General features: G+C 43.6%; 1 protein-coding gene across 1 annotated transcript; it reads left to right on the plus strand.

Moving 5' to 3' along the window:
- The first annotated feature begins 1,723 nt into the window (after positions 1-1,723).
- eif5a (eukaryotic translation initiation factor 5A) lies at positions 1,724-9,570 on the plus strand. Its single transcript, XM_026180652.1, has 5 exons — positions 1,724-1,798; positions 3,781-3,968; positions 5,909-6,013; positions 7,781-7,912; positions 8,382-9,570. The coding sequence occupies exons 2-5, from the start codon at positions 3,801-3,803 to the stop codon at positions 8,445-8,447; spliced, it is 471 nt and encodes a 156-aa protein (XP_026036437.1). The 5' UTR covers positions 1,724-1,798; positions 3,781-3,800; the 3' UTR covers positions 8,448-9,570.
- Positions 9,571-16,185: the final 6,615 nt, after the last annotated feature.

A 16,185-nucleotide genomic window follows, 5' to 3' on the forward strand; every position in this document is an offset into this window, starting at 1 on the left:
GGGCTTCAGGGAAACTACAGAGAACCACCAAGAGTGACCAAAGCTCAGTGCATCTGCACATTATGTTCACACTCTACCATGTAACGTCTTAATGCATGCTCGATCCAGGTAAGGAAATCCCAAAACGTTGATTCTGTTCATCAGGATGTAATGTTTTCAGCGGGAGAAACGTTCTGCCACTCATCCAAGTGACTACGAAAAACCAAAATAACAAGTTTCAGAAACGTACCGCACACAAAGAATTAAAGAGGACATCACACAGCCAGTACCCCTGATGGGATCAGGGGCATTAGTACACGTTTCTCGGCTAACATTAATGCTGAATGTGTTATGTTGAAGCAACATATGGTTAAAGCCAAACTAATGGATGGAGACCTTAAACTTCATAGCATCTACAGAGTAAAAGGATCTTTACATATTTATCAGTACTTTAAATTAGTATTAAATGTACTGAAGGAGTGAGGAGTGTCCTAAGAAGATGGAAGGAGTTTTGCCACTAGGAGGCGTTAGAGAAAATTCACTGATTCTATGTTATACATGAATACGAATGTCATGTATATGATCGCCTAATGGCGATTTATTCTTGCCACTAGGTCATGTAAATATCTAGGAGCAGTTTATTAAGGTTCAACAAAACACCTCACCAACGTTCTGCATGTCTTCCTCCACTACATCCATGAACCTTCTCTGAGGTGAGGTCTTCCTCCTTTCCGCTAGTTCCATCTTCATCATCCTTTGTCCATTATAACCCCATTCCTTCCTCTGCACATGTCCAAACCATCACAGCCTTGCTTCTCAACCTGAGCTGTTCCTCTGATGTTTTAATTAACATCTTCAGCTCTTCCTCCTGTTTTTGTTGTCAGTACCACCGTGTCCAATTCATACATCACAGCAGGCATCGCTACCATCTTGAAAACCTTCCCTTTCAGTCTTGCTGCTATCCTTCTGTCACAAATAAACATCTGCACCCACTCGACTCTGCCTGCACTCTCTTATTCACTGTCCATTGCTTTGGCTGGTTGACCTCAGGTATTTAAACTCATCTATCTTCACTACCTCTGCTCCTTGCAGCCTCACTGCTACACCGATCTCCCTGTCATTCATAAATGTCTTTTTTCTTCTGATTTTCATCCCTTTTCTCACCAGTGCATACCTCTACCTCTCTGCCACGTGCTCCCTGCTGTCACTACAGCTCACAATATCATCTGCAATACCATAGTCCACAGAGCATCCTGACAGACCTTATCTGTCAGTCTGTGCACCATCACTGCAAACATGTAGGGACTCAAACCAGGCCTGTCACTTCTACAGCACACCTCCCCACTGTCTCAGTGCCCTGCACCACCCTCAGACATGCATGAAGCTATTCTGCTGATCTGATCGTTACCTTTTTTCTTAACCTACCTTCAGTAACTCTCCCATATCGTCATGGTATGACTCATCAACTTTATCCCTCTGTACCTAGTAAAGCTCTGTACATCACATTTGTTGTAATAAAAAGACCTCATGCCCAATATTAAGTATTAGAAATAAATACCTCGTGTTTAACAAAATATTAGCCAACCTAAATCTAATCCATACCATTGTGTAAGTACATTACCAGGATTTTTTTTTTTAAAAAAAAGTAGTATTTTTGTATTCTCTTGGCCGGGTTGCCATGTTTCCCTCAGACTTGGCATCCCTTTCTGCCAGGCTGCTACCGGAACACATAAACGCCCCTCCCCTCCTTTCTTCCTCTACGGATGCTGCAGTCAAGTTGGCCGCGCATGCGCACTTTAGGTCCTCTTTTTCTTGGAAGGTAAGTGTGGCATGGCGCGTGTTGCTGCCTTGGGGGGGATAAACGGTGGACTTTAGCGGTTTTTAGGTGACCCATTAACGATTTCAGAGGTATTAAAGTAGTCATGTACTGGTTTGAGATGCCGAGGGAGTAGTTAGTCGGTTTCCCGGTGGATGTAGTCGGTGGCAGGGTAGGGTGTGGGTGTCCATGTTCCGACTAGCGCTAGCATGCTGAATCAAAGGGACATGCGGCCTTCGGCGGCGCGCTCCGTGGAAGCTGCTTGTCATTCTCCGCGCTAACGCTCTTGTCTTCGGTTCGCGGTTAAAATCCGCACTGTTAACCGACGACCCGGCGGGCCGATCAGGAAAAAACAGACTGATGGTTTGTACCCGGTCCGCTGTCGATCCGAGATTAATCCGCGCCTTTATTTGGACCGAGCTGAATGGACGGCTAGCTCGGTTAGCCGCCGCTAGCAGCGCGTTAGCTCGGATAACGGGACTTGGTGTTTGTGAAACAGCAGCGCACGTTGGCCAGCCGCAAATCTCGCGGCATCGAAATCCTGTCCCGATAGCGTTACAATAAATGGTTATAAACCAAAACATCCAGAATAAAACGTGCTAATTTTAGCGTTTGATGCACTATTCTCTGCTGTCTTCACAACGCTATGTTACATTTGTAAACTCTGAGCCAGCTTAACTTCTGATCATTAAAAGATTAACCTTTAATTTATTTATGTGGCACCGATGGGGCGAAGAAGTGGCTGCGAGTGAATTTTGACTTTGAACTTCATGCGTCCACTGGGCTTGCTAACATTTGCGATAAAACTGCTGCGGCAGATTGAGAAGTGGCGCAGCCGTCCAGCCTCGTGTCGAGCCGGGGTGGCGACGTCCACGTTTCGGCGGAGCTTAGGGATTTGTTTTTTTCTTTTTCAAATTGGATATTCAAAATGTATAACTCGGATCACACTCAAATTAATTTCCCAGCAGATCAAGAGGACTGCACCTTTATTCATTTATTTATTTATTTATTTTACAATAGAAATCTCGCGATATCTACCTAAAAGTAGCAGAGATCTCTGTGGGGCCCAGGAAAAGGCTGCGGTAGTCTAAATCAAAGCAGGAAAGAAAACTGTTAAAGTGGCTCAAAACTCAGCCGAGCATAGCAGATTTATTAAAGTAGAAACACTTTTTTTTTTTTTTTTTACATAATTTTTAAAAAATTGCAATGTTTACAGCAAAATCCCCTAATTTGCTTTTTCTTTGGTATTAATGTTAATATATTAAACAAGGCTGTATTGAATTGCTTTTTTTTTTAATCAATGTATGCCCAAGGTAGTGTTTCAACCCTTTAAAAATGGGGAAGCAGTCGGGGGCTGTGGTTTACATTGGGTCAAAATCAAAGCCACTATCAGGCATGTTTAAATATCATGAAACTCCTTAAGCTTTAGCTGAGTTGAAGTAGAATCAATGTTTTTCCAGCAAGCATTAAACTCTGACAAACATTGCAAACATTTAATTCACAGGACTCTATCTACATCAGGCTGCTGTTGACAACTGTCATGAGATTCATGTTTTCCCTCATTAACTACTGTGAAAACACCAACGCCGACACTTTAAGTCCTCTGTTATGTACAGAACAACTATTATATTTGACCAGGGTCAGGGATGCCAAAACTGTTGTAATTTAACCACAATTTGGCAAATGTATGAAAGTGGAATAATTACTGGGTCATTTTACAGGGTTTTTCCCCGTAACACTTGACATCAGAAGCTTTGAAATCAGGATGCTATTGGACAGATGTAAGAGGTGTATTGAACGTGGTCATCTGTTTCAAGTGTACACTTGACTAGGTCAGGTTACCTTCTGATTTTTGCTCGCTGTCGTGTTAATGCCATGTCTTTCTCCACGAGAACCTAACCCTGTGACTGCTTAGTGTGGAAGTCTGTCGATATAAATTTCTGTGCTTGATTTCGGGGTTAGTGATGTGTAACTGTCTCCACCAGCGCCCCAGACCCATCGCACCATGGCAGATCCCGATCTCGATTTCCAGACTGGTGAGTCTGGCGCCTCCGCCACCTACCCCATGCAGTGCTCTGCTCTGCGTAAGAACGGCTACGTGGTGCTGAAGGGTCGTCCCTGCAAAATTGTGGAGATGTCAACCTCCAAGACCGGCAAGCACGGACATGCTAAGGTAAACTCAGAAGCTGTTTAGTCCTCTTCTTTTATTTCAGATCATTTTGTACCGCATGGTAAAGAGCATTGGTCAGGACAGAAAAGGGGGACCATGAACATGAAACAGGACAACGCGCAGAGTAAAGACCAGACAGGCTGAGAGCTTTCAGGTGGAGGACTGCACAAAGTTTAACATAAAGTTTTGGAGCAGTACCTGAGGCTCGGCCTGGATTCTCAGGTTTCAAACCTGTCTGATCCAAACTGCATGATGTGTGCCTTTACTAAAACAAGGCCTTCTTATCTTTACTCACAGTGTTCCTGTGTGTACTTTGCCCTCACATGGGACTCCGTCATGATAAAAATGGGGGGTTTTTCAGTTTAGTGTTCCACGACCACAAAATGGGACAAATGTAGTCCTTAGATTTGAGTCCCATTGAAGATGCCTTCTGACCTTTTTATTGGTTGATTTATATTAACATGATGGTAATCTCCATCTTAGTACTAACAAAATGAAATCCAATAATTATCTGGGATTTTCTGACTGAAGCGGCCTTCTGTGCAGCCAGGTTTCAGTTATAGCAAAGACTTACTACAGCCCAGCTTTGTAAACCTGGTTAAATACTTAAATCTGCCTGTCAGAAGCTTTAGGGAGAAATCCAAAATTTGAAACAAGTGTTGAGTAATTGAAAATGAATAGAGAGTAAAGCTGCAGTGGATGTTTGTCTGAATTTCCCAAGATTTTGTGGTTTACCAAACTCGGATATTTTAATGTGTGAAATTTTTATTTTTCATCACTTTGTGCCTTATAACAGCCGTCCCCAACCTTTTTTGCACCATGGACCGGCCTTTAAGGTGTCGCGGATAAATGCAACAAAATAAAACTAGTACCGGTACCGAAAAAAAGAAAATTTATTCATAACACACGTGAAAAGACCCAGAAAGACCGAGTTAACGATAAAAACGATGACAAAATAACGCTGAAAACCGATACATTTCACACCTGAGCCTCAACTCTCGCGGCCCGGTACCAAACGACTCACGGACCGGTCTGAGGCCCGGGGGTTGGGCCTCGGATGCTAGATTAAACTAAGCCTCACTCTTAAAAGTTCTGTTTTTAAATCAGTCTGTTCTTCTTTCAGACAATGACCTAAAATCTGTTTTTGTGCCAAAGTGTTTGCAGGGAAAATCCAGAGTTGACAAAATTGAACAACCTTTTTATGTCACGTTTTATTGAATGTTCCATTTCAGCTTGGAAAGATTCAGATCTTAAATCTAATTAAACGTTTACTTCCATCAGGATGATGTGACTCTAAAAGTCTAAAGATAGATGGCAGCACAGTCGATTGTTGCATAGAGCAGTGACACAGTGAAAATGCACAATAAGCATCACTCGACATGAAATGCACGTTAAAACTAAGCAGACCTGAAACAAAAGATCTCATTGAGCCAAATAAAGGCTGGTAGTGATGAAGCTGGGTACCTGTAGCCTGCACCGTATTTAATGTCACTTTGAATCAATTCAGTGAGGGCAAAAAAATCTGGAAAACTTCTGCTCATTCAATTTGGGTTTTAAAAAAAAGTTTGATTTTGCAGCTGATTGCAGGAGCAGCAGATTTAATTGCATTTTTTAGTTAAGTGCAAACTTTCAGACTGATGGAAGGAAGAACACTTGGGACCAAAGATGACTTTTCATGCAGATTTTGAATTGGTGTAACTTCAGAATCGAGCTTTAAGTAAACCAAAATAGCCCCTCATAAAAACGAATATGTGGTTAAGCTGAAACCGTAACGCAGGCCGTCGGACAGTAGGCTAAGGTTTCTGTTTAGGCATTTATTGAAGTTTGACCCCGGGCTGGTGTGATGCATGACACTGGCAGGTTGATCAGTTGCTGTTGTGCTGCTTTCAGTGGCTCCTGTTTTCTTTGTTTAAACACTTGTGAATTCCTCATCTTCCCTTCAGGTTAACCTGGTTGGCATCGACATCTTCACCAACAAGAAGTATGAAGATATGTGCCCCTCCACCCACAACATGGATGTTCCCTCCATCAAGAGGATAGACTATCAGGTACTTCCTGTCAGCTGACTGTTTGAAAAGGCTACATGGTGGTTGAGCGGATACATCATCTGGTGTTTGGGTTCCCAGTCGTTGCCTCCCAACAGTGAGTCAGCAGGTGGAAATATTCACAGGGTGTCTTTCTGTTGTGTGAATCAGTCAGTCCAGAAACCTGACTTGAAGTTTGTTTTATAGTCGGAGAAATGTTTGGGATAAGAGCAGAACACGTGCTGCTGAACCTCATCGTCCCTGTGGATGTTTTAATGTTAGAATGGAAGGAAACATTTCCACTCACTCATCCCACTCACGCTAAATAAGCCTGCAAATAATCCAGTCACTAACATTCATGTTGGAGAAAATGAGACGTAAGCTTTAAGAAATGGGCGTCTTTACATGAACGGCTCAGATATCTGCTAAAATAAAGATGTGACCACTCGGGTTTCAAAGGTCGGGTTCATCGGTGAAGCGGTGCAGCTGAGATGAACCCTGAGTAACCTCTGGCTGCTGCACGCAGCTGGTTCCAGGCCTTTACCACAGTGCAGATAGAATTTGAAATAAAGTGTAACTGGTTGTGGTCTTGTGTGTTTCTGAGCCAGTGAAAGTTTCTGTACTGTCCTTCTTTTGCTCACTACCTTTACATTTTTATCACGTTGTGGGATAGTCGGCCCAGCATCCAATACCTAAACATGCTGAGTTTGCAAATGAACACGTTTCTATGGAAACGGCACAGTCCGAATAATTAATGTACATTAGTGCACTTTGCATGGATACATTTCTCATGCAGAGCAAACAGCTAAACTGTCATGTTACAGATGTGCTACCACAGCTGCTTTAATCCGATGGTGTATAATTAGCATTTATGCTCCAGGTGACTGACTGCAGATGTGTGTACAGGTGTGTTTTCACTCTGTGTGTTAAAGTGTGAGAGGTGCTGAGGCTCAGCTGCAGTCTGCTCACGTAAAGTTCTGTCAGAAACAAACACGGGATCGTTTAAGTGTTCGTCGGCTTCATTCTACAGTTGTCTGTATCAGGATGGACTTTGTTTTATTTTTCAGTGAAGTGCCGGTCTTTACTTTGTGCTGTGATACTTTTGCATATGACAGCAAAACCAAACTGAGCACAGCTGCTTAGGTGGTTAACCTAAATAAAAAGTAAAGGTTCTGTCTCCTGTACGCTTCACATTAATAACTTGCATCATTAAAGAAAATCTCTAGTTTAACTTTCCTTCATCTGTGGCTTGGAAATGGCCAAATCCTCTCAGTAAGGATTTTTGGGCACTGCTGGGGTTTCCTGGTCTCAGAAGTGATTACACGTGACCATCCACGACATTTAGTGTCAGGATGGAGGCTTGGTATAATTTGATTGTTAACAAAACTCGTTTTTCTTTTTTCTTTTTTAAACAGGTCATATTTCCCACAGTCCTGGAAATTTGATGAGCACTTTACCCTTGAATAAATAAAAGGCTACTTGGAGTTGACAGATTTCTGAGATTCAGACATGGCTAGAAATTGACTTCGTATCATTTTCTGGCTGAAAAAAACCAAACTAACATTAAAGTTGTGCTGAAAGTCATTAAAATGTTTATTACGTTGTGGAAAGTTTTCCTTTGTGATACATGTGCAGGAGTGACTCTGGTGCTATACAGCTGGAATAGCTTCATTTGGGACTCAGAAACTTTGAACTGTGGACAGACTGGAGAATGTGGATCGCATGTTTTTATTGTGACCAGCTTGAGGTCTGTGCAGATGTGATCAGTGAAGTCTTTTTGTTTTTCTGCAGTTGGTTAACATCAATGAGAACTATATGTCCCTGATGAGCGACAACGGCGACATCAGAGAGGACCTGCGCGTCCCCGACAATGAAGTCGGCAAGGAAATCGAGTCAAAGTTCGAGGCGGGTGAAGAATTCATGGTGAGTTTAGTCTTTTCATATAATTCATATTTGTCAGCCCGACCTGAAGCCCCGTTGTAGCTGTCACAGTGGTGAATCTGTCTAAAGCACAATGGTGTGGGCTAATTCCTGGGCTGTGAAACAGTTTGTCATCAGTATTAAAAAACAACCTTGTTTTTGGGTCATAAATTGATTAAACTTCCGTGTAGTCTTGGAAAGAAAAGCGTCTGGACTTTGAGTCGCTTGAAGACGTTCCACCTCTCATCCGAGAAGCTTCTTCAGTTCAGAACTGAAGAAGCTTCTAGACTAGGAGGACCTGGATGACTGAGAAGCTTCACAGACAAGCTTCCATGTAGCTGGAGGCTTCGGGGTTGGGAGTCCTGACCCGGGAGCAGAGGGTGGAGATGGCGAGGAGGGCGAGAGCTGCACGTGTAACGTTTCAGATGATTGACTTGAACACGTTGTTTGTGTGTCTGTGCGCTCTCCGCAGGTCACCGTGATTGCTGCCATGGGGGAGGAATGTGCTGTCGCTACCAAGGTCTTGGCCAGCAAATAAGGAGTTGATAGACTTTGCTGCCCGGACAACAAGCACCACCCACAACCAGTCTCTTGCATTCTCATTGGTTCTGTCACCAAAGCGTCGGCCTTCACAGACAACCTCAATCATTCTGTTGTGATCTCTCTCTCTCTCTCTCATCATTGATCTTTTATTTCTCCCCCCCCCCTCTGCTCCTCCTCCTTTTGGTTTCTCCTTTCCATTTGCTGTTGGGATTGTTCCGCCGCAGCTCGCTGCGTGGTCCTCTGCCTGATCACTGAGGTTTTGTTTGGCAACTTTATATAAAACGACTTCAAAACAAAAACACGATCAGTCGCTCAATTCCTGCGTATTCTGTTTGCCTTCAGACGTGTTGGTTTTACCACTCACATTCCTGAATGTTGAAATAACAGCGGGATTCAGCTTTTGTATGATTATTTTTTTATATTCTTTAGATTGAATACAGCAGGTTTAAAGCCTTTTAGAGGGAAGGGGATCAGGGGTCGGGGAGGGGCTGGTTTTGAGTTAAAGCCGTGGGAGGGAGGGAGGGAGGGTTGCCCCTGTAGATACTGAATTCTGGATTAGGTCGCCCCTCTAGCAGCCATACCGCTTTCCAGCATGGCCTTTGAGTGCGACTAGGTCCCTTTTATTTTTATTTCCCCTCCCCTGATCGGGGGATCGTGGTGGCCGGCACGTAAAGAGCACTCGAGGTCCCCCCCAGCATGTCAAAGCTCTAAAACCAAGATTTCTTTTCTCCCTTTCCCCCCTCCCTTAAAGAGAAAAAAGAAAAAGAACAGAAACTTCAGTGATTAACCCTCGTGATGCCAGTCTCTTGTCTGTGTAGAAGTTTGAGGGGGCGTGAGGGTCCCGTGCACTCGCACCTCTCGTCCATCGGGGCCATCCCCCAAATACAAAAAAAGAGGAGTGTTGTTTCGTTTTTAAGAGGGCGTGAGTGTGTGGCAGTGTGGGCCTCCGAAATGTGGGAGGCGGTTTGCAGTGAGGTGTGTGTTTCTTTTTTTTGAGGGGCTCGATCGGGTTGGGGAGGGTGGTAGAGTTGCAAACGTTTTTTGTTCACTCGAGGCCTTTGTCACCTGACTGGAGATGGCAAAATAAAAACGATGAAACAAATGGAGAAAAACTGCAACCGATGTGTGGTTTTCTGTCTCAAGTATTTTATGGTCTCAAAGGTGGGTGAGCGGGCTGCTGTATCATGTATTTCAAAGTCCTTATTTTGTCATTTATATGCTTAAAAATACTAAACACTGCTCACGGCTCAATTCCAGCTCCTTGTTTTTATTTCTGGACCCTGCTAGAGTCGCCTTTATCACTGCTGTCAATCTAAATGATCACCTCGCACAGATATGAAAACAAGTGTTCTCACTGACTCGTCCTCTGTTGGTGCCGTTTTACTCTTCTGTGGAACTACAAACTCCCTCGTGGGTTTAGTTAATGCTGAGCTAAGACGAAGCTCTGTTTGATTTAATCAGACAAAAATTAGTTCAACTGCGGAGAAATGCTTTGGGAACTTTTAGCTCTGTGACTTGACCTCATTGAGGCAGCTTTATTCTATGATGATCCCAGTAGTACTTTTCATACAGCGCTCCACAAAATCCACCTTTCAAACAGCTTCACAGGAGCAGCAGAATCAAACTATAGTGAGAAATGTTGCAGAAAAACTCTGAAAAGTCCTAAGAATTTAAAGATGCGACTTGAAGGAAACGAGCGCCTCCATCCTCCTTCCATCCAGCAGGCTGTTCCAGACCCTCGAGGTCCAGCTGGGTCCCTGAAGCCAACTGAAGACTGCTTCCTGAGGCTCTTGGGTAGGTATTTCTGAGCGGGGGTGTGGTCCTGAAGGCCTCTAGGAGTAAACAAATATGAATTGATTCCTGATTGGCTGCCCATTGTAAGCAGAACTGACTGAGCAGGAGGTGGGTGGGGCTTCTTTTTAAGGCTTGTCTGTAAGATTCAGTGAGTTGACCATATTTACAATGGAGCACTGTTGTTCTTTTTGAACTTGGACAAATGTGCATCAGCAGAATCCTTTCTCTCCACCAGCTGATTCGTTCAGTCTGAAACATCGCAGCTGTCTCCCTATAACGATGTTTGGGAAAGAGTTGAAGTGAAAACAGTAGCAGGGATGTTCATGAAGCCTGCAGATCCTCGGCAGTAAATCCCATGACCCTACTGAAGTTGGAGGAAGATACTTTCCTGCAGGGTGTAGTGTAGCTGCGCCGTATCAGGGAGCAGCAAAGCACCACAAAATGGTCGTTTTCGAACATCCTGGATGTTCTGCTTCACGGCTCCTGTTATACATGTGACGAGTGATCGGAAGCAACAGTAGTTTGAAATACCGGAGTTATCTTTTGTTGTCTGGCTTTTCTTACCCCAAACTCCTCAATAAGCTACCCCAGAGTTACTCAGACTGATAAGCACATTAGATTAGATGAAACTTTATTAACCCCTCGGGTGGGTTCCTCCAGGAAATTCAGTTTCCAGTAGCAAAGCACCGAAGAAGTTGCATGTTGCAGATACGATAAGGGAAATGAGAGTCAGGATATAAGCATAAATACACCATATATACACACACATATATATATATATATATATATATATATATATATATATATATATATATATGTGTGTGTGTGTGTATATATATAGATATATATATGATACAGAATATACAAAATGGATTAATAGGATTGCTCATTTGAGTGAGTTTATTGCACAGTGATTATTGCACAGTCGAATATAAGAAAAGAAGACAAAACAAAACAAAAAATATATATTGCACCGTGTAGAAAAGCACCTACAGCTTAGTTGTTCCCCCCTCCTTTGTCCTCCTGTTTCCCCTCCCTCTCCCCTCCAGAGAGGAGTTAAACAGTCTGATGGCGTGTGGGACAAAGGTTTTTTTAAGTCTGTTAGTTCTTGTCTTTGGGAGAAGCAACCTGTCACTGAACAGACTCTTCTGGTTGTTTATGGCCGTGTGCAGAGGATGTCCAGCATTGTTCATAATGTCCATCAGTTTCTTTAATGTCCTTTTCTCTGCCACTGTCACCAGAGTGTCCAGCTTCATGCCGACCACAGAGCTAGCCTTCCTGATCAGTTTCTCCAGCCTGGATGAGTCCCTCTTTGCTGTGCTGCTCCCCCAGCACACCACAGCATAGAAAAGTACTCCAGCAACCACTGACTGGTAAAACATCCTCAGGAGCTTCCTGCAGATGTTAAAAGACCTCAGCCTCCTGAGGAAGTACAGTCGGCTTTGGGCTTTTTTATACAGGTGCTCTGTGTTGCATGACCAGTCCAGTTTATTGTCCACCCACAGCCTGAGGTACTTGTACTTGTTGACCACCTCCACCTCCTCCACCTCCATCTGAACCGGCAGTGGACCTGCTCTGGACCTCCCGAAGTCCACAACCAGTTCCTTAGTCTTTGAGGTGTTGAGTTGCAGGTGGTTTGTGTGACTCCATGCGACAAAGTTCCTCACCAGACTTCTGTACTCCTCTTCCTGATCATCCCAGATACACCCCATGATGGCTGTGTCATCTGCAAACTTCTGAATATGGCATAATTCAGAGTTGTAGCAGAAGTCAGAGGTGTACAGGGTGAAGAGAAGAGGGGACAGCACAGTTCCCTGTGGTGCTCCTGTGCTGCTGACCACAGTGTCAGACGTGATGTCCTTCAGCCTGACGTACTGTGGTCTGTCGGTGAGGTAGTCGGAGATCCAAGCCACCAGGCAGGAGTCCACCTCCATCCTGTTCAGTTTTTCCTGAAGCATACAGGGCCGGACCGGGCATAAAACATGAAAGAGACTTTGCTGCATCTGATCAGTGCTGACTGAATATGAAGTTTAGTCACAGCCAGCGTTCCCTCTAAGCTGCGCGTGCGCAATTGCGCACTGCTGGCACGATCTCTGCGCACAAAAAAATCTAACCTGGATTGAAATTAAAGTAAATATGTTAACAATTCTGTTCTGCAGTGTGAGTCAGTGACTGGCTGCTCCTGTATGGGATCAGAACGATGCCACATTATCCCACAGTCCAGCCAATGATGCGATTCACATTCGTATATACGCAGCTAATCAACGTCGCTGACAGGCTGTGACAGCGTCCTTATGTGCCGGTGTTTTAGCAAAGCGGCTGATGTGGAGTGAATCCACGTTAACGACAACGTGTACAATCATTGGAGACGTGAGCAGGACAGACGGAGCAACTGACGGACAAAGTGTGGACTTTATACCAGTTTTTAAATTGTGTTGATCGGCCGCGTAAAACCAGAGTTATGATAAAAATATCTGCAATGTTTGGTTTTTATATTTATTACAGGAAGAAACTGTAAAAACGTCGTTTTATAAGGAAAACGCTGGAAAGCCTGCGAGCAAAAAGAAAACCAAAACCCCGCCCTTTCCTATTGGTGAAAAAATGTACCATGTTGACCAATCAAAAAAATGATATGGCAACATGGCATTTAAATGTTTAGGGAGGGGGAAGTTTTAGGGGTGATGGGGGTTTTGAGATGTGAGAGATTTGTGACGTTTAGCACAAATCTTGTGTAGTTAGTGTGTAGTGAGTGTGTAGTTAGTGTGTAGTTAGTGTGTAGTGAGTGTGTAGTGTAGTCAACAGTGTTGTTGTGTGTCAGAACAATGAGGCGACTGCTGAGTGTTACAGGTGTTACAGCAGTGACACATCTGCTGCTGTCAGGCCTGCAGGTATCAGGCTGTTGTTCTCCTTCATCTCATAGTGGACACAAATTATTTTTTGGAGTGGAACAAATAATTTGTGTGGCATCAGATTTGATGCAGAACAGCTGATTGTTCTGTAAATAGTTTGAAATGTTTATTTTAAAAACACCTTGGCTGCATTTTTAGGTAAACACTTTGTTTGCAAAACTCAGTAACTTTTTTGAAGAAGTAACTATGTAATTAATTGCCCAACATTGGTCATTATATCCTGTATTTTGCAGACAGTTACAGACTCTGTCCCAGACCACAGACTCATAATACAAGTCAGAGCTTTAGAAAAAAGAAAAAAGAAAGAAAGAAAGTTGTGTTTTCAAAATTGGTTTAAGTTATTTTTCCTTCCAACAGTGTTAACATGCTACACAGGTCATGAACAAGATTTCTTCTCATTGTAAGTGGGCTAAAGTAGTTAATTAAAAGTAGTCTAACATAAATGCTGTAATTCGATTATTTTAATAAACATGTAACTTGGACGATTGGATGCTGGCGTGACCACAGTGCACACGTCTGCTGTTGCTCACAGTGGTCCAGGGGACGCTCAGGGAGTTTGTGTGTTCGCTCAGACACATGAAACATTAGAGGGAACACTGGTTACAGCTGCTGCAGATAAAACTGTGTGTGTGTGTTACGAGTTTTGGTTAGTAAGACTTAACAACTGGTTGTAGGTGATGCCGTCGTACTGGTTAATCTCTATTGTGGTGCATAACCTGTTCCAGACCAGGTTAGGTCTGCAGCATTAGTTACCATAGTGATGCATCCTGGTACAAAGTGAGCAGTCGAGGTTAACCGTTGGTTTACCTCGACGAGCCCAAACCCTGCTTCCTAGCAGTGGCGTCTATGACGAGCTTGCGCGACTGTTAAAACTCCCGCCTGACAGGATGGAGACACGTTTTTAAAGCTGCGGTTGATACAAACTCAAACATGTTGAGCAGTGTGAAGAATTCAGACACAAAATACGAACTTCTTCATTTTATCTTCCCTTCTGGCTGCATTTTAATCAGGCATGTGAGTGAGCAGTGTTACAACGGTTTCCATTTGTTGCACCTTTACAGGGAAGCAGCAGTTTAACTCCCTGAAATCTGTCTCTGTGCAGACACTCAGCTGTATTTATGTCACTGACCTCAAATTGCAAACTTCCCTGAATGTGCTTTCTTCTGATTGGCTGCCACACCCAACAGGTAGAACAGCAGCAAGAACTATACCATTACCTTTGAGTAATGCTGATCCTGGTGTTCTGTAGTGATGCTGCTTCTGGGTGGAAGGATGTGCAACTGCTGTTCACTGATGCATGAATACACAACTCTTACTGAGTTTAACAGAAAACTCCAGGTGGTTTCATTCTCTTACAGCTGAAGTACAGCTTATCTTATCTTAGATCAGAAGCTGCACACTGACCTCTGCGACCACTGAAAATATGAATCTTGTTTTCCTTTTAGTATAAAGACGAGCTGTTCTGAAAGTGTTCACATGTACGAGTTGGAATGTGTGTCCTCGGTTTTTCCTTGCTGCAGTTCATAGATAAACTCTTCAGATCAAAGACATCCGAGTCATCCATTTCCTGACCCGTCTGGCTCTGGGTTCCTCTCCACCTCCTCCTGCTCTTCTAGTGGGTCGCTGAGGTGTTCCCGAGCCAGCTGAGACCCCAGTGTGTCCTGGTCCTGTCCTGGAGTCTCTTTGAAGTTGGACATGCACAAAACATCGGACCTAGCAGGCGAATAATGGTGCGATCTGCCCTAAAGGAGTTATAGATTTAAGACTGTATGTGAAGGATGGATGCATCCACCTACATGCGTTTTCTGGTCTCGGGATCCATTATTTCAACAGTGTAATTACTATTTTTAAGAAAATATATTTTCCAGTACCTGCTTAGACCCACAGCATATTACTTCTTATATATCAGCATTAAAAATGCTCTAAAACGGTGAAAACAGTTGAGAAGTTTAGTTATGATTAGCTGAGGTGAGGCCTTGCAGACCACGCCCCCTACCATCACGGCTTTACAGCATCCAGATGGGTGAGTTATTAAAAGAAGATCAGCACCTGCATTGTTTTAATGAATGTATCCACGCAGACCAAAACAGTGTTTCTAACAGGCTGTAAACATATTCAGAGTCCAGTGAAATAATTAGAAAACTGGAATATAAATTGATTAAAATGTTGCACATTTGCAATTAACGAACTTTCAGGGTTTAGGGTTGGGTTTGGTGATGGCACATGTTAAATGAGCAGGTTGTCATAAACTAGAAGACGCTGCCTTTCACATGGAAGATTTTCCTGTGAGTTGAAACCAACTCCTGTAGTCCTAACTCGACCATCGATGGGCTGTTCATGATCTCCTGGCTCACAGCTGAGGTGATCCTGTCAGGCGTGCTCTGGTAAAATGGGTGCAGGGAAAGTAGTTTTTATGGTTCAGTTTAGTAATACTCGTGTTGGGTGATGGAACCATATGTATGCAACCTGCAGCACATTGTTTAAGCAGATAAGAACCTGCATGAGCGGCTGAGAGCGGGTCTGAACAGAGAGAGCTGGAAGAAATGGATGAATGTCTGCAGCTTCTGCCTGCAAACACACAAACACTGCAAGCACAGTGCAAACACTGCACTGCACAAGCAGCAGTCACGGGGGCTCAAGTCCATCAGATGGGCTGTAAGTAGGTAACGTTTATTTATAAAACAGCTTTATAGGTCAGCCGTGGCAAAAAGACGACTCAGATGTAAGAAGACCTGCAGACACGAGGTGGGAGGAGCCAAAAACACAGGCAGGAAGCCTGACTTTGCAGACGTGCACAGATTTAAAAACAAGAATTTAAATTTGAAATGAAAAGCACTGCAGATCTTTCATATGTAGGCCACCGCTGCCCAGGTCCTAATCTGTGGAGCTGAAGTTCACTGAGGAGAAAATGCTCATCAAAGATGATCACATAAGCAAAGAGGCCGTTTGCTCCGAGGTCAGCGTGTGGATCAATCAGTTTATGAGTAATACTGAAGAACACCATCATGTACACCACCTTTCTTTTTCAAA

This window comes from Astatotilapia calliptera, chromosome 9 (assembly GCF_900246225.1).
Source record: "Astatotilapia calliptera chromosome 9, fAstCal1.2, whole genome shotgun sequence".
NCBI lineage: Eukaryota > Metazoa > Chordata > Actinopteri > Cichliformes > Cichlidae > Astatotilapia > Astatotilapia calliptera.

Bases quoted from the DNA above. Each gene is read 5' to 3' on its own strand.
- eif5a (XM_026180652.1), top strand. From the start codon at position 3,801: ATGGCAGATCCCGATCTCGATTTCCAGACTGGTGAGTCTGGCGCCTCC. The intron at 3,969-5,908 runs GTAAACTCAGAA...TCTTCCCTTCAG, and splicing joins GCAAGCACGGACATGCTAAG to GTTAACCTGGTTGGCATCGA. The intron at 6,014-7,780 runs GTACTTCCTGTC...GTTTTTCTGCAG, and splicing joins TCAAGAGGATAGACTATCAG to TTGGTTAACATCAATGAGAA.